We start from the raw sequence: 22,662 nt of genomic DNA, 5'->3' as shown, positions 1-22,662 counted from the left end.
ATGATTCTGGTTAGAGAAGTCTACTTGCTGTATATTGTCAATATGTTTATATCCATATCGCCATCCATATTCAAAGTATGAAATTTTCATTCCTCTCAAACATACTGTGTTCAGGGGTGTCACAAACAATAGAGACACTTTGAATTTCCCAACTATATTAAGCAGATTTCTCAACTACTTATTAAGTTTCAACAGTAAGAAGAAATGTTATATTTGTTTAGCCGAAATGCACAAATAGTAGCCTAAGTACCAGTAATTGGTTTCTCTTTCTCACACATTATTGAGTTGGCTGTCACTAATGTACTGATCATTAATACAGTACTATAAATTTACAACCTCTTCAAATTTATTTTTACTTTCTCCCCCATAATAATAATATAAATATTGAAGCGCTGTTGTATGCCTAACGGTCACGGAGAAAATTCAAAAATAGTGTAATTTAAAATTTTCATGTTATTCTTATGGATAAAATTACTTGTTTTAGGAATATTTTATGTTGATAAAATTTGGTAAATTTATATTTATTTCAACCTATACTATTGATTGACGTATAGTCAAAAAAATACTTTTTACCTTCCCCGTAGCAGCAAACCTAAGCACTCGTTAAATCTAATGTTAAAGTACTGTACATTTTAAAGTATGGTTATTACAGGAACGGCAATAACCATTTAATATTTACATGCCAACCTCCCCACTATAAATAAAATTAACTATGTTTGTCCAATTTGTATAGTTTATGCATCATAAATAAAATTACAGTTTTGTCTGCACATTGCTTAGAACCATGCAGTTTTTTGTTATTTTTACGTTTCAGCCTAAAAAAGCCAAAACTTATCTAAATTTCTGTCTGTCCTGTTTTGTCTGTACTCTGTCCATTCTGTCATTCCGTCTGTGAAGACGAAATGTAATTTTACGCGGCCTAGGCCTACTCCTAGAAAACTAGAGTACTGATCAAGGTTTAAATCATTTTGATGAAATGAGGGAATAAAATACATGAAATACTTTATTAATAATTGATGTAAAAAAGGAAAAATATTAATACATTAACTCTTCAAACTGTGAACATATTAGAACAACAACATAATCAAGAAGCTGATATTAAAAGATACTTTAAAAAGATATTTGATTATATAGCTCAAAACAAAGCAATACTATATAAAATCCTCAACATTCCCCCTTAATCAAACATCTTTTTTTATTTAATCTGAGTCTTTAAGTCCCAAGTCCGTCACAAAGTGATTACATTTTTCACGTGAAAGATTTGGTTAAAATATCAGCCGTCATATTACTCAGTTATGGCATACTTGATTTCAATGAACTTCTTAACCATATTCTTGACATTTAGCAACAAGACATGCTTATTTGAACTTTGACGATCACCATAATATATCTACATTTTTCTTAGTTTTATAAACCCACTTGCGTTTAACCACATTTTCAGTCTTAGGACGATCAACCAACTCCCAAACATTGTTTTTAATCAGAAATATACTCTTCATTCATGGCATTCATCCATTCTTCTTTGAAATTACTTTTAATTGCCTCATTGAATGTTTGTGGTTCTTTAAAAACATCCACAGCTTGATATGAAACGAAATCATTCATCATCCATAATGGTTTTCTGCGATCACGTTCAGGTCTTTTATCTTCTAATAATAATAATAATAATAAATATAGGTTAAATACCTTATTTACGTCTTCAATCCAAAGTAGTCTTTTTATGATTACTATAGTTTCGGGGCTAACAGCTCCATTGTAAACAAAAGTGACTAGAGTTGTGGTTGTACGGACCGGTACACTGGCATACTTTTATTTTATCTTCTATCAAAGATTTTCCTTCTTCCAAAACTTGCTGTTCATTTTCATCATGTAATTGTCTAGATAAGAATTTTAATTTTCTGAAACTTCCTCTGTTCACTTTTACTGTTAGAATGAACAAGATGTTCTTCGTTGTCAACAGATGTTATCCCATGTAGCACAGATGGTTGGGCCAACGTTGGTAAATTGTGGAGCCACACAGTTGGCCAACGGTAGAAATGTCACCTCTGTTTTCCAACCAACCATTGTCCAACAATGGCCCAACTATCCAAAAATACTGATGGCCAACTAACCATAACACAACAGATATCCAACCAACCGTTTTATTTAACACAAAATATTAAAGATTTAGTATGAAAAGCATAATTATTAGTTGAGTAAATTGATTAAATAGTTCATAAAAACAAATTTTTAAAAAAAGCTAGAACAAAATTTTTTTGGCCCAGACGGGTCTTGAACCCGGGTCCTTCGACTTATGAGCCTCTTACCTTACCACTGAGCTATCTGCGATTGTTGATACAGAGAGTTTTCAAGTGGTGTAAGAGTAGCCGACAGTTGCAATGGTCGCAATACTTGAAACAATTTTGATACTACACAGTATGATTCTGTTAATCTGTTAAGGCATCATAAGTAGTTATTATTTTTTTTGGGGGGGGGGGGGGAGTTAGAGAGGATACTGGTATTTGAATATAGATTATTTAATTACCGTTAGATTATTAATGCTATTATAATTGACTGTTATATGATTAATTACTCTTTCCTCTTAAATTGTTGCAAATAAGTTATAGCTATTTACTTTACAAGTGTAGTAAGAGCGTTTTTACACCACGCAGGTGAATGTTGTGCAACGAGCGGAAGCGAGTTGCATAATTTACTTACCGAAGTGATGTAAACACGCTCTTGCGTAACGTGTAACGTACAAGATTTTACCTGACCCGACAGTATGCAGGAGGTTATGAACAATATTTTTCATTATCCATTTCACTCATTTTCTAACAGTAACGTTCATTTACAAACAAAAGCTAGGTTAGGAAAATTCGTCAAAACATAACAATAAAATTCAAGCGCACAGCTGATTTCTAGCGTTGAACGTCGTTGGCTCCATAGAGGTATATTTTTTAAGTTAAGCACTCAATGTTATTTAAATGGGTTTCATTACATCACCGAGTGAGTTTTTTTCAACTTTACATCACTCGAGAAGTAACAAAGTTATATACATCACGCTTGGGATAGGGAAGTTTAACATGGCGGGTTAGGTAATAGCTATTTACATTACAAGTGTAGTAAGAGCGTTTTTACATCACGCAGGTGAAAGTTGTGCAACGAGCGAAGCGAGTTGCATAATTTACCTAAGTGATGTAAACACGCTCTTGCGTAATGTGTGACGTACAAGATTTTACCTGACCCGACAATATACAGGAGGTTACGAACAATATTTTTCATTACCCATTTCACTCATCTTATAACAGTAAGGTTCATTTACAAACAAAAGCTAGGCTATGAAAATTCTTCAAAACATAACAATAAAATTCAAACACAGCTGATTTCTAGCGTTAAACGTCGTTGGCTCCATAGAGTTATATTTTTTAAGTTATCCACTCAATGTTATTTAAATGGGTTTCATTACATCACCGAGTGAGTTTTTTGATACTTTACATCACTCGAGAAGTAAGGAAGTTGTATACATCACGCTTAGGATAGGGAAGTTTAACATGGCGGGTTAGGTAAAAGAATATTAGTTTATCCAGAGAATGAAAGTCGTGTAAAACTCAACTATGGACCATCGTTGGTCCAACAAAAGTATCTTTTGTTGGTCCAACGGAGTGAAAAACGGTTGGACAACGGTTGGCTTGATGTATGAAACCCAGCAATGCATATTATGTATTTCATTAACAATGAACCAATGTTGGTCCACAGTTGTAAATATTGGTTGGCCCAACTATGAGATATACAGTTGGACAACGGTTGGTTGGTTGTGGAAGCTCCAACCAACCATCGACCAACTGTTCCACAGTTGGCCAACGTTGGCCCAACCATCTGTGCTACATGGGATATCATCGTTTGGTTCTGCCACAAGTTCAGTTGAGTTGAGCTACTGTTTAGTGTTTATAACAGTAGGCGATATTCAACTTGTTGACTTTCATTTTTCAGGTCATCATTCACATCAGAGGTATGACATTGGTCCTTCTAAAAAAAAAAAAAACATCACGTGCTTTAATAATAGAATAAGGTTTCTTAGGATCAATTAGTCTGTAGCCTTTGGAATGTTCACAATATTCAACCATGATACAAGGCTTTGCTTTTGTGTCAAGTTTCTTTCTGTCACATTTGGGAATATGAACATATAAGCTTTACAGCCAAAAACCCGTAAGTGACTTATATCCAACCTTTGAACCAGTCCAAACTTCCGCTGGTGTTGCATCCTTTAAAGCTGCTGTAGGACTACGATTTTTAAAATATATAGCTGTGTTTATAGCTTCTCCCCATTTCACCATAGCTTCACCATTTGATTACTCATATGAGTTGTACAACCTGAATCAATTACCCAATCATTATGATCAACTTTGGATTCACAAGATTTTATATTTTCAGTATGGGAAACAGTTGTAAGCAACACATTGTCATTTTCTTTGTGTTTTCCAACATAATTGGCCTTAGATCTGTGCTGAGAATTATTGCCAAGATTAGGACAGTTAGGCTTAATGCGTCCAGGTTGGTTACAATGATGACAAATAATTTTCTTCTGCGGTCTAAACTTACCTTTTGAATCTTTCAACTTCTCAATTTTCTTGGCATAAGAATGTTTAGTTGCTAAAGCTGATTTACTTCCAGTTGAAGTATTTTCAGACCTCCTAAAATCGTCTTGTAAGAGACGAGTTTTAACAAACTCACTTGAGACAGTTGTTTGAGTAACTTCAATACCCATAATAAGCGGTTCATCATATTCTGAAGGTAAACCACCCAGAAGTAGCATTGCAACTTCTTCATCACCAACAATGTGATTTATGTCTGCTAACTGTTGAACTAAGGACAAAGTTCCATTTACATAGTCTGCCATTGTGCTAAAATCTTCCAATTTAGTTCTAAGTAAACGTCTTAAAAGACTTATCATTCTGGAGATTATTCCAAGCTTCTTTAGCAGTGTTAGAATTCCTAACATAAGGATAACAAGGAGGCAAAACATTTAAACAAATTTTTGCAAGAGCCTTTTTATCCTTGTTTTTATCTTTAATTTCAGTATCATTAGATACATAATCCCAAAGTCCATAAATTATTTTCATTGAAAACTTCCAATTATTATAATTTGAAACACCCTCTAGACGTTCAAAATCACTATTTCCTCCCATTATAATATTTGTCATTCTAGACAATCCTACTTGAGGTAGAGGTGTAATAGTAGGAATTCAGTTCAAGAAATTACGTACAGTAACAAAATATTGTTCATAAGCCTAGAAATCTTACCAAACACAATCAGTCCTGAATTCTTCATTTTAATGTAGTTTTATACATATTCAAAATGAATTATATCAAAAACGTCTTCTGGGCCCGTAACCTGATGAAACGAGGGAATAAAATACGTGAAATACTTTTTTAATAATTGATGTAAAAAAGGAAAAATATTAAAACACTAGGTGAAACCCGTCAAAATCGACTCAAGGCTTACGTTAATTCATCTAACTGCGATAAATTGAGTGAAATTATACTTATTTTGAGCATTTAGCATTGTTTTTTGTTTAAAGAGTAATAATTGTAAAAACAATAATGATATTAATTACGATAGTTACCAAATATGGTTGATCATTCAATGAATGAAATATTTCCCATACCGTACGTCATCGGAGTTATTATTAGTATGTTATCTGGTATCTCTTCCTTTGGAAGAACCTTTAAATAGTATTAAAATCGTATTGGTATATATTTTGAAGTTAAACACTTCCGTGATTTCATCAGTGTAATGCAGATTAATCTACGATTTTATTTGAAAAAAAATATATATATCTGTTTGTTGGGAAGATACGTTCTAACTTCAAAGGGAGGTTTATCCGTTACAGTGTAAGTGTGATTTTTCCTGAGTCATGTTGTGTCAGTTCATATCATACTTCTGTGCCAATGAATAACCTTCTAGCACAGTTTTGAGAAATTGGTTGTGGGGTTACTGTCAAAGCTAGAATTCATTGACATGGGGAATGTCAGTTTAGTTGTCTCAGCCTTATCAATTACATAAAGTTGTCAGTTTAATCTCGCTACGGAATGTTAGGTGTAGTACTTGAAGTGAAGTTGGCTTTTATTCTTGAACTGGGCCTCCTCGTTTATATGGTCGTGCGGCTTCATTGGCAACAAAATGTAGGCTAAATAACATAGCAATGTGACATTTCCAAAAAGCAAAAAATACTGTAAATTGGCTGTTGCGTAAATATTGACGTTTACATGCATTTTTAAGCTTGTATAAATCGCTCAATTTATCAACCTTTTATCACTAACTGATAACAACAAAAAATTGTTAATGCATTTTTATAAAACCTTATATGGTTCTAAACACAAATTATGAAGTATTTTTTTAACATTTCAACAAAAAAAAGTGCAGGTTGGGGTCACCTGACACCTGTATATTTTCCGTGCTGGAAAGAGTTAAAGGCTTCTGGGACAGAGCCCTAAGGGAGTTTACTTCGTTTTTCTTTTGATAAATCGTCTACAAACCAAGACCTTTCTTTGGACACCTCTACCATGTTTCTACGCCCAGCCGTTCTCTCAAATTAGTGGAGACAAAGTTTCCAATTAAATATTTAGATTCCCCCATGTTAATCTTATAGGAGAAAATCCAACTTTGATGGAAGATCCTGCCCAAACTAATAGATTTCAAAACACGAAAAATACTTTGCAAAACTACAGATCAAGGCAATTTTTTTGACACTTTAATCATCAAAATCGGTCCAAAAATGAGGGAGGAGTTCTGTTTACAAAAATTGGCTTAGCGTATTGTATATAGAAGATAGATTAACACTTCAAACTGTGAACATATTAGAACAACATAATCAAGCAGCTGGTGTTAAAAGATACATTAAAAAGATATTTGATTATATAGCACAAACCAAAGCAATACTATAAAATCCTCAACAAATTTTTCTGTATTTACTGGATTGGTGAGAGTGTCTTTGGCTATAAAAACACGGCCTCGCTTCTTTGAAAACAAAATAACGAACAATCAAAAACACAATTTTGTTCGATTTTTGTCAAATTTTCTCCCATTGTTTACAATTGCATTATATGAAATAACGATCAACTGTTTGGATTAGTTCTCACTTCTAGCTGTCACTGATACGTTTACATTAAATAGGTACTGTTTACAAATACCACAACCATTTCCGATCAAGTTTTGTAAGCACATCCAAACCACAAGTTAGATTAAAAACGTTGTGCCTTACTTAACCGGTTTAATTAATGGCAAGTGCAACGATTGTTCTTATGAGTTTTGATAACCGGGAAAAAGACCGCGAATCAGTGTTGTACTGTGCTGGGAAACTTACATTTTTTTTTATCATCGTCAGCACTCACCAATAGCTTACAAAAAAGGTTTCCACCCATTGACGGCGCTTCAAGGACAGTTGTGTACAGTGCAAAGTAAAAAATCACAACTGCAGTGGTTGATCGTGGATGTTGCTGCGATCTTGGAAGATCTTTCTGATTTAGCTGTGATTGTAACAGAGGTTTAACTTACAGATGTAGCTAAACTCGCTTTTCCAATAATGTGTTTTGGTTTCTACTTACCTCTTTGTGCTGCAATCGCTGGACCATACCGCAAATCTTGACCCATAGCCCATCTCTTGGGTAGGCCTCATTCACAACCACATTTCGACAATATCGGTACTTTTCCCTAGAATACATAAGTTAGCCTTCCTATTTAGGAAATAAAACTACAAACGTCCAAAGCCTCAGATTTGTGCGTTTTTCGTCACATTTCCTCCGAATGTTTGCTAGATACGATCATTGTTTAGAGATAACGTGGATGTTAACCTAATGTTTATCTCTTATTTGAGGGAAAATTTTGTAATTTGGTACAAGTAAGATAAAGTCTATTCTTTGGTTATACAGCAAAGAAACAACAAGAGTTTACAAATTGATAGTCAAGTTTACTTAAAAAAAAAGTAGCTTTGTGTTTGTGTAAGGGAATGGTTGTTTATGGGCTATATCAAATGCAAGAACGAATTCACAAGACTTCAGACAATAGAGCAGGAAGTAAAATATGGAGAATAAATAATTGTGTACTGACCCAAAATAAACCACATTTATTAAACTAAATTTACACATATAAAACAAGATTAAATACAATATGACTAGAACACAAACTTTACATTTCAGTTAACAAAACAAACCTTGTTGTGCTGTGTTGTTGGCAGAGAAAATTCCACTGATTGTAATTTTTATTTTTATTTTAGTTTAGTAATGCTATCCAACATCATTGAGTTACATTTCAAAATCTTGTATGCCAACACTTAATTTTAAGGTATACCATTAAATGAAAATACTTGTAGTTAAGCATCATAATAAGAGTTTAACCCAGCTTTATCCATCTAATTTGTATTTTGTGTTATTAAGGCTTAAGTCTGCTCAAGATTGTAAAGTATAAAACTATCCAATATTAAAATACAATGAACTAGTCGGTAATGTAGCAAAACACGTTACTGACAACACAAGTGGCTGGTCACATTTACGGCCGTATTAAGAATTCATGAGGCCCCGGTGGCTGTTACCAGAGAAGCCCCTCTCTATATTCTGATTCTTCGAAGGTTAGAACTTAAGGGTTTAGAAATACGCGTGGTATTAATTTAGCTTGATGAATTAACCTTTTGTTTCCAACAAGCGGATACACATAGAGGCCTAGGAGACTAGCTAATAAATAAGTCTATTAATTTCTTGCCCGAGCGCTGAGACGTCGCCTTAGTCTCCTCCGATCATGGTGGAACATGAACGACTCATGCGGCGGCGGAGAAATGGTGAACATCTTGCGCGATCGCTGAGACATCTTTGTCTTCTCCGATCATGGTGAAAACATTAATGTGATGGCCGCGGAGAAATAGTTTGCATCTTGCGCCGGTGCTGGGACGTCATCTTAGTCTCCTCCGATCGCGGCGGAATCATGAACGACTCATGTGACCACTGAGAAGTAGAGATCATCATTGTCTCTCGCTGTCACAAAAACGTGAATGTTGTTTTACGCGATAATGGCAAAATCATAAACATCTACTGCGGCCGTGTAGATATCATCATCATCGTCTTGTCTCCTGCGGTCGCAATCAAGAAAAAAAATTTCAGGTCCCAAGTGAGGCCCCCTCCTAGGCCGAGAACCCCCGGCAACTGCCGTGTACGCCGATAGGGAAATACAGCCATGATCACATTACTTGTATATTAATGTAGATCTGAATTATGTCCTGCAGAGGAGTTCAAACTAAAGAACAACTTTCTGCCACAGTCACAGTTCTTAATTCTGTTATAAACAAATTAAATTATACTTTGTTTCCAGTTAAATTTCCGTCCCTCAATGACAATAACACGTTTTACAACTTTATTTAAAGGGGGACTATGGTCTAGTTTTGTAAATTAATTAATGTTGCAAAACTGAATAGACTATTGTCCACTCAAGTTATTTGTCCTTTGTTTAGTTTGTAAACATAATCTACACTAAATGTAAATGATATTAAAAAAAAATCTCTGAGCTAACAAGAAGACATTTTTAGAGCTAGTATTTCAATTATTTTTTTGCACAATAATTACTGCACTTAAACACCCCACTTAAACATAAAGGTATTGGAATGTGTACAAAACAAATTTAAGTGTTAATAGGCCTAAAACATGTTCAATTAGAAATAAGAACGTACATAAAAAACCTAGGGTGCAGTGGCATTATGTCTACTGTATTGAGTATAAATTGTAAACATTGATTCATTCTATGTAGGTAAATATCTTCTAGATACTACTAATTGCAACTTTTTCACATATTTTATACTGCTTAGATAATGTCTACACATAATTAATTAGCTCCTTTTCCTTTAGAGATGAAGCTGTTTGTGTTTCTTATTGTTGAAATACAACCATTAAACACAAGTAGTAGACTTCGAATTTGATTGTCTGAACTGACGGTTTGATACATATAAAATACACCTGCCGCAGCAATCTTGCTGATTAAGCTAATTTTAAATCGTCTATTCGTCTTATTGGATTTTTGTTTCAATACACAAAACTATTTGCTATTTAAGCTCTCTGGTTGAAAATAATTTATAAACAAAAAAACTTTTTTAAAACAAAACTTTTTTAACACACTAAAAAGTAGAAAATAATTTAGAAATATGTGGAGAGTATAAATACTTGTAAGATTTAAAACAAAAAACGTGGGGTGCATGCAATAGATAGTTTACAATTACCTTCATCTATTGAACCAATGTATATTATCAATTGCATACACCCAATGTTTTTCGTTTTAAAATCTTACAAGTATTTATACTCTCCACATATTTATAAATTATTTTCTACTTTTTAGTGCGTATGAAAACGCTTTGTTTAAAAAAATTTTTTTGTTTATAAATTATTTTCTACTTTTTAGTTTTGAATGTGTGTGGATGTTAAATCTATTTCAAGCATCTATAACAGATTAAGACAGAGGCATGTGGGAAATCTAAGGTTTATTTCAGTTTCTTTTCATATAATTATGTACTGTATCAGATTGAATGTATGGCCTACCTACTAACTATAGATATATCAATCTATTTAATTTATTGTTTACTTTATAGAATACTAAATAAATAACAAATGACATTATTAACAAACACCTTTGTATCTGCAATCAAATTGTCCATCTTTATTTTGAAATGTTTGTTTGTTTAAAGAATCTCTTGGGAGCATAACCTGTACCTCTTAACCTCTGCTCTTCGAACTGTCAAATTTAAGTATTTACAGCTGACTTAAATTAATTGATATATTTACATTCTTTCAAAATGTAAACATGGAAAATTTGGAAGCCCATGGGGCGTAGCCCAAGGGAAATATAAAAATTAAATGATATAATATTGCATTGTCATCCATTTGTGAGCTATGTTTCAAGTATCAAGTCTCTAGCTCATCGGGAAGTATCAAAATTTGCAAGAAAGCGAGTTAATAAAAACAAGCCCATGGGGCGTAGCCCAAGGGAAATATGAAAATTAAATTATATAATTTTGCATTGTCATCCATTTGTGAGCTATGTTTCAAGTTTCAAGTCTCTAGCTCATCGGGAACTTAGTAAAAAATTGATTGTAAAATTAAATTTGTACCGGACAAGAAAGCGAGCTAATAAAAACGTTTTAAAATGGGCATTTTCATGTTTTAAGGATAACATTTTGAAAAAGCGTAAAGCTCTATGACAACCCAATTTTATGACCCGATCTTTCTGGTTCCCAAACTTCATGTTCATGTTGAATTTAATCAAAATCGGACCAAAATTACCTGAGTTATCGGACACACATACATACACACACCTACGGGGTTTTACCGAATACTCGCAAACACCTAATTGTGGCATCTTTCAAACTGCGGCCACCAGTGGATGAAGGAAGGTGGTAGAACCATGTGTGCATCGATATTTTTAATGAACACTCCATTTTAACATCTAACATTCCAGTTTTTAATTGTGGCACCTTGCCACAAATCGGTATATATCAACAGTGTGTGGACAGGATGCCACTAATGCGTTGTAGCGCTTGAACGGTGTGTTCGCCCCGCCCTACTTCTCGCGTACGCTGTTGCCAGTTCTCCGTTCTAGTTCCTTCATTCCGTTCTGTATTCATGTGGCTATGCCTTAGCCGCCGTAGCTCATTGCCCGCGCTCATCACGTCGTCTTTTTAGCGAATTTCCCATATAGGGAATAAGCTATTACCGTAGGTCTCATGGTAAGACCTAGACCCGGGACCGATTTACTTTTTCCTTTTGAGGTCCCCAGAGGCCAAAAACACCATCCGTTCAAATTCATATATATATATATCTAATATATAAAATTCTCGTGTCACAGTGTTTGTCTGCAAACTCCTCCGGAACGACTTCACCGATCGTTATGAAATTTGGTGTGTAAATTCTGTAGGTATGCGAATCGGACGTAAACTATTTCCCGTTTCGAAATTCCTAAAAGGGCTCTGCCCCAGTGGCTCTGGAGTTTCCCATGTTAACCTTATGAGAAATGGAATTAATGAATCTTAACAGCTGTTTCAATTAAACAAGTTGGTTCTGTTCTATGATGTTCAATAGCATTAAAGTTACAAGGATTACCAACAGGGTGCAGCATTATTATTTATTTTACATTTATGACAACAGCTAATTTGCAACCAAAAGGTGAGTGAGCGTAGCGAACGAACTTCAACCTGGAGGCGAGTTAGCGTAGCGAACGAGCTCCAACCTAAAGGTGAGTGAGCGTAGCGAACGAGCTCCAACCCAAAGGTGAGTGAGCGTAGCGAACGAACTTCAACCAGGACGTGATTGAGCGATGCGAACGAGATCATCTTGAAAATTAAACGTAACGGTACTTTCTTTCCATCGGTCTGTCTTAGGGGAAACCTATAACTTAGGCGATACGAAGTTCGCCGGGTCAGCTAGTTTATATATATATATATTTATATATGTGTCCGTTAGCGCGATAACTCGAGCAAAATTGATCCGATTTTGATGAAATTTGGTACAAACGTGTAAACCTACATTTATTCGAACGAGTTCGCGAACCAGCATAATCGGACCATGGGATCAGGGGTTTATGGGGGGTTTTATGGGGTAAAAATGGGTTTTTCTCATTTTTGACCCTAAAAACTTTAAATTTCTAAATTTCTCTCTAGACCATTTTGAAGAGCTTAAAAAAAACAAATAATTTAGTATATTTAAGTTTTTTTGAATGTTCATTGACTACGGAGAAAATTAAAAAAATTTTAAATTTAAAATGCCCATGTTATTCTTATGGAGAATAAACAAACTGTTCTAGTTTGCTTGTTTATGGATATATTTTAATCAAATTTGGCAATTTGGCTTATTTCATACTAAGCTATCAATATTTCAATTGAAAAAACACATCTCAACATCTTCCCCGTAGCAGCAAACCTAACTACTCACTAAAATTAATGTTATTTAAATAGGAAATAAATCTGAAAATTTATAGGGAATATTTTAGTAGAAATCAAGCCGGGTAAATGGAAATTCGCTTAGTATGCAGGTTTGCTGCGACGGGGGTATATTAGTGTTACGATTTTTTTTACATGCAGTTTTTTCCAAGCTCCAATAATTTTGACAATTATTGGATTTAAAGTCAATGGAACAAATGAAATGTTGTGAGGATTACATAAAACTACATGCTATGTCGTTGATATTTTATCACATTGTATGTATGGTTTACGAACTTAGATACTTGGATTAAAGGCCTTAATGTGCTGGGTAAATTATCAGTTTCATGGGAATATACAAGAAATTTGCATGAATATACGCAATAAGTATGACTCTGTAATAAGTTTTTTCTGTATGTATAGAATTAATTCATGGTAATGTAAAAGTATGCGTAACTAATTTTTCACCACACTATGATGTTTTTAGCTGTTTTACATACGTTAATTGGGGGGCGTAAAGTTACGTTTTGCTGGCCATGCCAGCTGTCACCATCATATAGGGGCTGAGCAGGGGTTTACATCCCTAGGGCCGCAAAATCACTTGTTCGCTTATTTACTTAAAACATTAATCATACTAATATTATAAATGAGAGAAAGTTTGGATGTATGGATGTATGTTTGTGACAAGTAAACGCGAAAAATACTAGTCGGATCGGGCTGAAATTTGGTGTGATGATAGTTCACATTCCTGATTAACATATAGACGCATTCTTATCTCAAAAGTCCTTTCGGGCTCCACCCCAGTGGCTCTGGAGTTTCCCATGTTAACCTTATGAGTAATCATATTTAAAAGGAATAAAAGAATTTTTTCAGCTGTTTCAACTACACAAGTTGGTTCTATGATATTAAATAGCATTAAAAGGTTATAAGGTTTACCAACAGGGTGCAGTACTATTAACTTTTTTGCACTTTGTGTCCTCTTCCCATTGCAAAGCACGGGTACAACATCTAGTGTATATTAAATGCACAAGCTGTATCCATGGCATTGCAATGGACTTGTTTTTTGTCACAGCTGCCTAGACAACTATTTATTGTTATTTTTTACTAAGCTGATTCCTCAAAATATTTAAGATAAATAAGAGATACGTTATATTGCAAAACATACTTGGGTGAAAAATAACGTTTGTACCACGAGCCAAAATGGGTTTGCAGCTCTCGATCGATTCACGTTCTCGAATTCGTCTCGAACTTAAAACCCAATCTCGAGTCGGCAAAACCTCACTTTCGGCCCTAGGTACGAAATATACTATTTTTGTACGGTGGATTTAGAGACCCAAACTTGGTAGAGATGTCCAAAGAAACGTCTTTGTCTGTAGATGAGTTAGGTATCAAAAGAAAGACTAATCGAAATCCCTTAGGACTCTGCCCCAGAAGCCTTTAAAGATCCCTCCACAGAGCTGTTTACATTTTGGCCATGTGAATAATACTTTTTAATGAAACAGCTGTTCATTTTTAAATTGTATTTCAAACAACACACATTTATTGGTAGTTACTGAATTCTACCAAATAAGTATTTGCAATGTTATTTTCTGATTTTAAAATTGATTTTCTTCTTTATCATGTCATGTTTTGCAACATAACGTCCCATTACGAAATCAGTGGAAAGTCCTTTTATCACAGCAATTCTTAAATTATTTCTTATTGAACTATCTTATATCACTTGCACGGGTTGGTGTCTGCCTTTTTCACCACTTTTGCCTATATTTTATCATATTATACTACACATATCAAATATTTATGTAGAAATATCTGATCTTATCGTGTCTAATAAAATCCAAACATAGAAACTTTGTCTAAAATGGTACCCATCTTGACAAATTATTTGTACCTGCCTATATTACGGACTTTGGCGCACTGGTTTGGTAACATTATTGAAAATAACACGACATTTTGGCTGTAAAAAATGGTACAAAGAGAAAATACTATTTAAGCAGCTACTATCAATGCGGAGCGAGCGAAGCTCTTTGGGATCAACTTTAATGCAACAAATAGAGACACATCACTCAATAACGACTGAACGCATTTCAGCCAAACTTAACAAAATTACTTAGACTAATAGTGAGATGGCTTTTAAACAAACAAATTTCAATTAGATAATGCTAATGCAATTTAAATCGAACTTAAAATTTCCAATATTTAACATTAGGCTTATGGGACTAAAGTATCCATAACAGTTTTTTTTGTTTACAATAGAAATATAAACAAGATACCCATAAGGTATTTCTGAACTTTCTAGACTTTTCTTTTAAATGTTTTTAAACCATTCCTATGATTTTAATGAACATGAAAATGGCGTTAAAACATTTTTTTAAGGCGCGGAATTCACTGAAAATTGAGAAAATATATGGAACTACTTTCTCAATTCACGGAGCATAAACAAGGAGCGGAGGGATACGGACCTGTGACTACTTTCTTGGGAACCTATTTGTGTTGCCGGCTGATTAGAAACAGCCAATGTTAGAAATAAATCAGGATTTCGAGCAGTCTTGCTGTTAATCTGCTGGACAATAAAGGGAGTATGTTTAATCTATGACAATAGTCAGTGCATTACCAGATTAAAAAGTGTTGTGCATGTGCTGGACCTAAGCTACAGATTTCTGTAAATATTTAAATGATTGTTCCAATTTTTGGCAAGACTTGTTGATGAACAGGTGCTTGTTTAATGTTTCCTGACATTGTTTTGATATATGTTTTACTTATTGTTCTCATATTTGAACAGATTGTAAAATAAATTCTGATAAAAAATAAATAAATAAGCGATATATCGAACCGCATCGAAATCGATATTTAATCCGATAATACCTCACAGGTTATATTATGTTGAATTACATCGACGGTGCAGTAAGTTATTACACTTATTAATAAAACGCAGATTGAACACTGATCTAATTTAGGCATGTGGGGAAGGTAGGTCGGGGTTTATGAGTATTCGTGACTACATTAAGTGTTTTAAAGTAAGGTTAGATTAGGGAGGTAAAGTGTAGGTTATAGATAGGTGATCGGGTTGTTTATTTGTGTTGCACCATATAATTTTTATCTTTTGGAATAGTTGGTTAAACGGGGAACCGATTTGAAAAATGCTTGTGTTATGGCCTTAACAAGCCATCTACAGTATTCTAGCATTGTTTTTTATATAAACTCAATGATTCTAGCAAATTACTACATACAAACCAAATGAAAAGAACATTTGGATTTGGACCTTTGACCATACCAAAACTAACATATAATTTATGAAATGTGAAAAGTTGTATAACATTAAATACTATTCTGTAATATTAATAATTGTTCGGCAAATCCTCATTTTAATGGCTCGGCTGAAAATGGAATATGTATTTTGTGAAACAGTAATTTGGTAACAATTCAGTAATTTCAAAAATTGATAACAGTAGCCTGTCCTATTTAAATACTGTTATTTGATTGCCAAGCCACGGACTATACATACGTCCAGTTACAACCGTAATAAGTAAATAATTAATTACCTGGGCTAATAGAAGTACACGGTATGGATAATTGTCTAGGCCTGTCCAGAAGTAGGCTACGAATTTCTAATCATATTATCTATATTGTATATTTAAGGCATGTCTAGTAATAATATGTATTTTAATTTAAGTACTGTCTTTAATTGATGCGGTTATATGTTTACCTCATATAACATTTGAACATGGATTGAAACATTAGATGTCTTTAAGATACTCTGACAGTGAGAAGCAAAACATAACTTTCAGCAATGTTGCATCGAAATTTACCTCTACTGAGTGATTCAGAAATGTAATTGTAAAATTTTTTGTCAACATGACTAGAATGTTAGTGAAATAGATGTCAGCACGAAATAGTTTGTAAGATAAAAAATTGCAGCATAGGACAACTTATATAGTGTTCTAACCTAAAACATTGTTATTGTTTCAATGTAAAAATTCAATTAATACAAAGTAACTACGTTACCAATTTATGTTTGTAAACAAAAATACATTTTTTAATGGTGGCATAAAAACAATTTTAATAATTATTTACTACACAAATTATTTTTAATGTAACACATTGTTCACCACTCGGAGCAAAAGTATATTATTTATGGTACTTAAATTTAGTATTTCTTACGTGGCAGTACAGTATTATTAGTTTATTAGTTGCCTGTTGCACTGTTCTACACACTGCTCAAGCGCTACAACTCATCAAGTGGCATCCTGTCCACACACTGTTGATATATACTGAATTGCGGCATGGTGCCACTATTTAGAGTGTAGGCTGGCGCGAGAATTGGCAACATAGCATTAGGAAAGTTATAGTTCCGGCGGACGGCGCGAGGCGCGCTAGCTACCTGTATGGTTTCGTGTTCCACAATTCGGCGTGTACCTGCGCTACTTAAACTCACATCAACGAGTTCACAAAATACTCAATTGTGGCATGTGATGTTTAAACGACGTAATAATGCTGGAAAACCTAAAAAATGATCGAATTAGCTGTGGCACCCTGAAAAAGGTTCCACAATTTTTGAAGGTGCCACAGTACGGCCGTGTGCCTGTGAAGGATGCCACTATTCGGTGAATACAGACACACACCCACACACACACACACACACACACACACACACATATATATATATATATATATATATATAATAATAATAATTTGAAGGAATTGTGAAAAACCACATCTTCATAGATTAATGTTAGTGTCCTTTGGTGAGATAACGAAAATAAAAATCCTCTGACTTCAATATATTTAGCATGATCGGACTATGGAAACGGGGTTTATGGGGGTACAAATTTAGTTTTCCAGCTAATAATACATGCCCTAATATGTTTTAATGTCTGTCCTTAAAACATACAATTTTGCAATTTCTTTCTTAACCATTTTGCAAAGCTTAAAAAATTATTTAGTATAACGAAATGTGGTTGTACGCTGAATGGTTACAGAGAAATTATTGTAAATGGTAAAATAACTAAAATTAAGTATTGAAATATCATATGTCATTTTTATTACGGAAATAGGTCAACTGTAGTAGAAACCTTGTTTAAAAGATTTTTTTGAAATTTATTTATTTAGTAGGTACTAAATTGTTAACACTTCTCTAAAAACACACTTTAATATCTTCCCTAAGATATTAAAGACTTAGACAGTATACTTAGACAGCAAATCTAAGTACAGAAGAACCCCTCATATCCAACCTCTGCATAACCGACTCCTCGGGATATCCGACCTAGTGTCTAACTGACTACCTGTTCCCTGTCTGGGCCTATAACGCCGAGCGCATACGGTTAATTTAGTGGCCGATCACAGTTTCACTAGCAAATTAAAAAATGTGGTTCATTGTAGTTAGTAGCTTCTTTTAATCTTCCTATTGTAGTTTTTTTACAAACCTAAAAGCAACACCTATGATTGGAAGACAAGTTTAGTACGTTTGACAAACTTGTATTTTAATTTCAGCTGATGTTTTTTTTTTTTAACATACAAGAAAAGAATACTCTAAATTTTACCTGAACCAATTTTATCCATGGTGTAAAGAGAGAACTAAAATTAAGCTCTAGGCTATTCTTTGGAGTACAACCCACAAACCATGATTGATAAACCTGGTTTTATTTTACTGTAAGAATATATATGAAAAAGAAGCAATTACTAAACCATAATATCTACAAGTAAGAGTTTGTTAGTAAATATAACATCACATTTTAATATGACATGACCTAATACAATAGAAAATTCATGAACTTGAAGAATTTAGGCATCAAACAAAATAAACAACCCTATTGAAGCAAGAAATAAAATTAAATCATGACTGTATAAAAGCAGAAATTGACAGAAGACTCAAAGTATAAAAATATATAATATTTGTGCAACATAGTAGAAGAGAAAGTTTACAAAAAATAAAAGATTGAATACATTTTAAAAGATAAAACCCTTTTAAAGCACAATAAAATATTGCTTGGTTATAATTTTCCATAGGAAATATTATTTTACTGTTTAAACAGTTATGGTTCTTGGAACCCAGGAGAACTTAAAAATACCAAAAACTTAGTTTAACAAACTAATGAGATGTATAACAAAACTATCACAAAGAGTCAGCATGAAGCCTACATATAAAGTATTGTAAAAGAAATTATATACAATAGTAATGTACTGGGCTGGATATTATAATAGAATACGGCCACTGCACCTGAGGCGTCTGATCAGGTCTGATCTATCAGGACGATGTATTTCTTGGATAGCGGTGACAAGCGTCATCTGTTGTCCCCTGCGTTACCAGAGTCCTCCTGGAACAGTGGTGTCAACTTACAAATCCATCCTGGTACAAGAAACACAATCACTTCACATTGTAGAAATAAATTAGAATATATCATTTCTTTTTAATTAATGAAGGTTGGGTTGGGAAGAATGAGAAGAAACACGTCTTCCCAACTCGAAAAGAACTCAAAAAGCCCCCTTTACCCAAACATTTCTTGGTTGAATATGCTGTCAGTGACAGAATAAATGAATGAATGAATGAATAAAGTGCTTTATTTTAAAATAAACATTCCCCTCATAAACATAATCAAACACTTAATAAACAATGGTCTACGACCGTCTGTTTGGTTGACACACCTGGAAAACACATTTATGAAAATGAAGTTGAAACAAAATACACTTAATAACATACACAAATTTACATACAATTATACATCCATTTTTAAACTAAACTTAAAAAAAACCTTTTTCATAATATTGTTTACATAACTTGTATTATTTTACTTTTAAAATTATTAGGTTTTAAAAGGTTTACGCATAATAAAATCTATAAAATTACTATGAATATTCAAGAAGACAGGCTGACAATTTATTTGAAATATTTATTGTTTTGCTATAATTTATAAATTAGAAAGAGAATAAAACAATTTTGAATTTGGAAAAAAAAAACTTCACTTGATTTATTCGTAATTAAATTCTCTAATTAACTCCCACCTCCTTCTCCACGCCTCTCTCATAAAGTTTGCTAATTTACGCCAATGCCTACCATTTATGTATTCTATGTGTTCTTCCCAATGCATGCTTCGTTTTCCAAACCAATACTCCCTGATATCACCTAAAATTGGGCAAATAGAAACAAATTGAAAAACTGTTTCAAATTCGCGCAAATTGCACAGACTACAAAAATGATTTTTATTCGTTATCCATGGTTTGTGATTCAAATCAACCAGCTCTGCTCGGGCCTTAATGACCCATGAGATAAGACTATTGATGCTATCAGTGAGAAAACTCCTGGGCCCTAGGTCAAGGTTAACGGCAAGCAGTTGTTGGTGATATTGCGATGTACGCGCTCTGCCAACCATATCAATTCTCCAGCTATCTCTTTCCGCCTCAACTATCTTCACTAATCCCTCAAAAACATCTGCTGACTCGAAATTAATATCACTAATCGTTCACTATCGAGTCCACACTGGTTTAGCCGAGACCACGTTGCCGCACCGTTTATCGCTTATAACTGCTGTCTACTGCAGGTTTGCGGTAAATTTAGCTTATCACTCCGTGTAAATCAGTCAACATAACCGGATTTCACTCAGATTTACTGATAAAATGTCGTTAAATTGTGAAAATTGAAGAATATTTGGGAACTTGCAATCACGCACGTCTGCTTTGAATCGCACCAGTAGTGCCAACCTGTCAGTGACAGTAAAATATTATAATACATATTTTAAAACTTGTGATATAAACTTTGTCTGGAGATAGTGGATTATAAATTAGAAGATTAGTATCACACTTCACGGTTATGAAGTTTTGAAAGTTAGAAAAGAATATTTGAATCTTGAAAATCACTAAGATCTACATATCACATACAATGATATAACATTTTAAATAACAAAATACATCTGAGAAATGTTTTTGCATGGCCACTTAGGATTTATTAAAAATATAATTTAAAATACTTATTGCTAGCAGTACTCATTGTTAGGAGTTCTAATTTGGAAGCACATTTTATCGTAAGATAACACAGAGTCACAAAAGATATATACAAAATGTGAAAGTAGGGATTATTATGTGGGAAGCTGAAAAGTTCCAAGTAAGCAAACGATCTGACCATAAAGAAACAAATTCAGGTCGAGAGGTAAGTTTGAATGGTCTGATCAACAATTTATTAGCATAATCATTGTATACACTTACTATAGAAGACACTCAGTGGAGTCTACCGTTACCTGAACAGCGATGTTACAGAGAAGTGTCAGCGGCCCGAACTACGCAACCTTGGGCATGCCGGTAAGTTAGTTTAGTTTTAATATTGTGTTTGTTGAAGGTTCTAAAATGTCATTTTTCTTGATGACATTTTTTTGTTTGGTCGTTTAGTTGTTTTCTTATGCATTTTTAATACAAATGATTTTGAAGTGCTCAGAGGTGCACTGCACTACCGACCGACTACCGCAACCCAATCGTCAGTGACCCAAACTACGCCGCCAAAACCAGTAAAATGTATAAGCATTATGTGTCTCCTCTTATATGTGTATACTCAATGACATAATTAAACTGGTCCATTTACAAGAGTACATGCTTGTGAATTCAGACAGAAAACATACAGGTGATTTATTTTAATTCTGTTGTGATCCTTTGTTGTGAGCACAAATAAGCTATGCTGGCTCTATTGTTGTTCATGCTGTGGTAAAAATGAATTGAAATGTGTCTATTCCCATATTTTAAAAGAGTTTCTACTCTGTAGAGTAGAGACTTACAGTTAGCAGTATGACAGAGTTGTCTGGTTGGATGATGCCACCACGTTGTTGCTGCCGCACATACAAGGCTGCCATCTGTTGTTGCAGTCGACGCAGTTCAGGGGAAGGCTTGAAGTTGTCTGCCTGCAACACGTCTAGTGGGGGAGGAGCGGAGTCTAGTGTCTCTACATCGTAAGACACTGGGGCTCGACACACAGGGCACGTAGCCTAGTCAAAAACACAGGTTCATTTGGGTTCCCTAACGTTGGCTTTATTTGCCCTTAGTAAATGCTCTTATTTTTTTTAAATATATTCATTATTCAACATGCTTTATTTCATAACAGCTGCAGATAAATTATTGAAACATTAACCTTGAATTTTTATACACTGTCAAGTTGTGTCATGGTACACAATCTAGGGTCTGACTTAGGGGAGGTACGAATGAGGCATTAGTTCAAAATTCCTCCGTGAACAGCGCTGTAGTAGAGAGCACTTTGGCAATAAAGGTTTAAAAATACTTCTGTTCATAAAATAAAATTATAAATGCCTCAAATTCAATTTTATAATTATAAAATTAAACTATCATAACCCAACCGAACTAACCAAACTTGCTGATAATGAAATAATATAAAAAAGTTTACTAATAGAAAACATAATTCTGTTCATTAATTAAAACTAGAAATTGCTCAATCAAAATTTTAAAATGACTTGACTTAATAATTATTTATTTTTGTAAAAAAATACAACCGACTTCAAACGCTCTAAAAAGAATGAAATAATTTCAATAAAGTAAACTTTTGTATTAGGCAAGCTCACGTACTTCAAGTCGGCGCGGCTCTATGATGATTTTTGAAACAAAATTGAAGGATGGTGTCCATATTGCAGGTGACTATCTATAACTAAAGTTGTTAATCTGCATGTCTTTTTCATAGTTATGCGTTAAGTGTTATTTTATTACCGTAATCAGAGATCGGCATTATAGTGGTATTAACGAGCATCTTTAAAAA

The 22,662-nt window shown here is 33.9% G+C and overlaps 1 protein-coding gene across 2 annotated transcripts in view; it reads right to left on the bottom strand.

Moving 5' to 3' along the window:
• Window positions 1-18,788: 18,788 nt before the first annotated feature.
• LOC129004289 (E3 ubiquitin-protein ligase RNF25) overlaps window positions 18,789-22,662 on the bottom strand; it is a 62,257-nt gene continuing 58,383 nt past the window's right edge. The window contains exons 5-7 of one of the 2 annotated variants that reach the window (XM_054432819.1): window positions 21,677-21,883; window positions 19,972-20,040; window positions 18,789-19,234 (exon numbers count right to left, since the gene is read on the bottom strand). In XM_054432819.1, coding sequence (XP_054288794.1) covers window positions 19,984-20,040; window positions 21,677-21,883 — 264 coding nt within the window. In that variant the 3' untranslated portion in view covers window positions 18,789-19,234; window positions 19,972-19,983. The remainder of the gene's footprint in view (window positions 19,235-19,971; window positions 20,041-21,676; window positions 21,884-22,662) is intronic. The other variant, XM_054432827.1, reaches the window with a different exon arrangement.

The sequence above is a fragment of the Macrosteles quadrilineatus genome, unplaced genomic scaffold (genome assembly GCF_028750875.1).
Source record: "Macrosteles quadrilineatus isolate MER2022 unplaced genomic scaffold, UCM_ALF_1.0 Scaffold_1__1_contigs__length_201487025, whole genome shotgun sequence".
Classification (NCBI taxonomy): domain Eukaryota; kingdom Metazoa; phylum Arthropoda; class Insecta; order Hemiptera; family Cicadellidae; genus Macrosteles; species Macrosteles quadrilineatus.
Note: the sequence above shows the minus strand (reverse complement) of the source record. Positions and strands in the feature narration are given on the sequence as shown.